The sequence below is a fragment of the Haplochromis burtoni genome, unplaced genomic scaffold, assembly GCF_018398535.1.
Source record: "Haplochromis burtoni strain Fernald_Lab_line unplaced genomic scaffold, NCSU_Asbu1 Contig_3433, whole genome shotgun sequence".
NCBI lineage: Eukaryota > Metazoa > Chordata > Actinopteri > Cichliformes > Cichlidae > Haplochromis > Haplochromis burtoni.
Genome location: NW_024585794.1, coordinates 1 through 1,783, shown reverse-complemented (window position 1 = coordinate 1,783; position 1,783 = coordinate 1). Strand labels below are relative to the sequence as shown.

At 39.1% G+C, this 1,783-nt stretch overlaps 1 protein-coding gene across 1 annotated transcript in view; it reads left to right on the top strand.

The window, feature by feature from the left end:
* Positions 1-1,112, top strand: part of tatdn1 (TatD DNase domain containing 1) — a gene marked incomplete at its 5' end in the record, with an annotated part of 2,926 nt that extends 1,814 nt beyond the window's left edge. Inside the window, 2 exon segments of the mRNA XM_042217876.1 lie at positions 739-865; positions 990-1,112. Coding sequence (XP_042073810.1) covers positions 739-865; positions 990-1,092 — 230 coding nt within the window.
* Between the last annotated feature and the right edge of the window lie 671 nt (positions 1,113-1,783).

Sequence of the window (1,783 nt, the reverse complement as noted above, 5' to 3'; positions counted from 1 at the left end):
CTTCATAGCTTCAATATTGGCCTCTGTTTTCAAGGAACTGAAAGATATGGAAGTGAGACTCAGTGTGATTCAGGTCACATTCAAGGAAACCGAACAACATTTCTCAGATTATCCCACCATCCATTTATTCCAATATAGAGGTCCAGGTCAATGAGAGCAGCAGCGTCTTCTGCAGTTCCATCAAACGAGTGGACCTGAAATTCAAATGAGCAATGACGCAGAAGAATTTTGATCAGATTCATTCATAAATGTGGGTAACTCAGTGGCTTTTTTCAAATTGGCAAACTAGTTTATTGTAAAATGAAATCAAGTAGTACGTGAGGTTTGTTTGTGAATTTTATACAAGTCCAACAAAAAAGTAAGTTAACTTCAGCAGAATTTTTTACATTTTAGGTACTGCTAAAAATCTGTTCAGTTGGTACCAATGGAGTATTGTAATCGATCCCCACAGAGAGGCTCATGATAGAAACAGGTGAGTCACACCGTCTGTTTATTTTAAAGCTTTTGGCAGAATGTGGCCTGAGTTTGATCACACAGTGAACCTTTAATATAAAGTTTTCTTAAAGCTCTGGAGTCATTGGTTTTATATTCTTGTTGAAGCTGTATCACCAATAAGAGGGAATATATTAGATTAAACAGGTTTGTGCTCACTTTATAGAAATGTTTTGCTGATGTTACAGTTCTTTAAATGCTACATTCATGTTATTTATGGATTTCCACCTTCCTGCTCATTTCCAGACGCCCCGTGGTGTGGTGTGAAGAACACTCATGCCGGGTCCAAATGTGTTAAAACTACATTTCCCACAAAGAAGAAGTGGGAGGCAGGACACTGCCTGAAGGACCGGAATGAGCCCTGTCATATCATGTGAGTCACTAAAGGGAAACGCTTTATAAATCCAATGGATACAATCAGATGTCGCACTGAAGCATGAATATTGTTAAACACAATAGACCTTTAATTTTAAGATTTCACTATTTGTCTCTTGCAGACAAGTCCTGGAGGTGATGGCAGCAGCGAGGGAGGAGGATCCACTGGAGCTGGGCAACACAATCTACAACAACACTGTCAAAGTCTTCTTCAGCTCAAGCTGATAATAAATGACATCATCAGACTCGCCGATGTGTCATTAATATTCTTTTATGAATCTGTTTGTGCGTCTTCAGTTTTCTCCGTCCATAGAATATTTTCCCACAACTTTTGTGGATCCTCAAGATGTTCGGAAATCCCAAAGTCTTTGAAATGTGTTTGTTTTAAGCTCAATAAATCAAATACGATAAGACACAACAAATATCTCAATAAGGTATAAAAACTAATCTGCAATCTAAATATAGTAAACTGAAATATATTTAATATACTTCTATAATAGTCTATTATATTAAGTCTGTGTTATATTTTATTTATGGATGTCTGTACTAGCAAACCATCCTCTGAAAGCAAAATAACGTCTACATTAAAACGTGTAGCAAACAGGACACAGAAAAAAATGACGCTGTGTAATTTTATAGTTTGTAGAAATGTTACGTCAGCTGCCACGCCCACTGACGCGATACGTCGTAACAGCCTAGCAACTTCTCTGGGTTTTTTTTAAAAAAAAAGAAGTCAAGTGGCACTTTCACAGCACTGACAAACTGACATTCAGAGATGCCTTCACTGGTTTTATGACAGCGGACAGCGCCGGGTCTGATGGGGGCGTGAAGTTTACCGGCTGCCGGCTGTAACCCGGAGAAGCAACAGGAGGTTGAGGTGGACGAACATGGCGGACAGATGCAGGCTTCCAGCTGC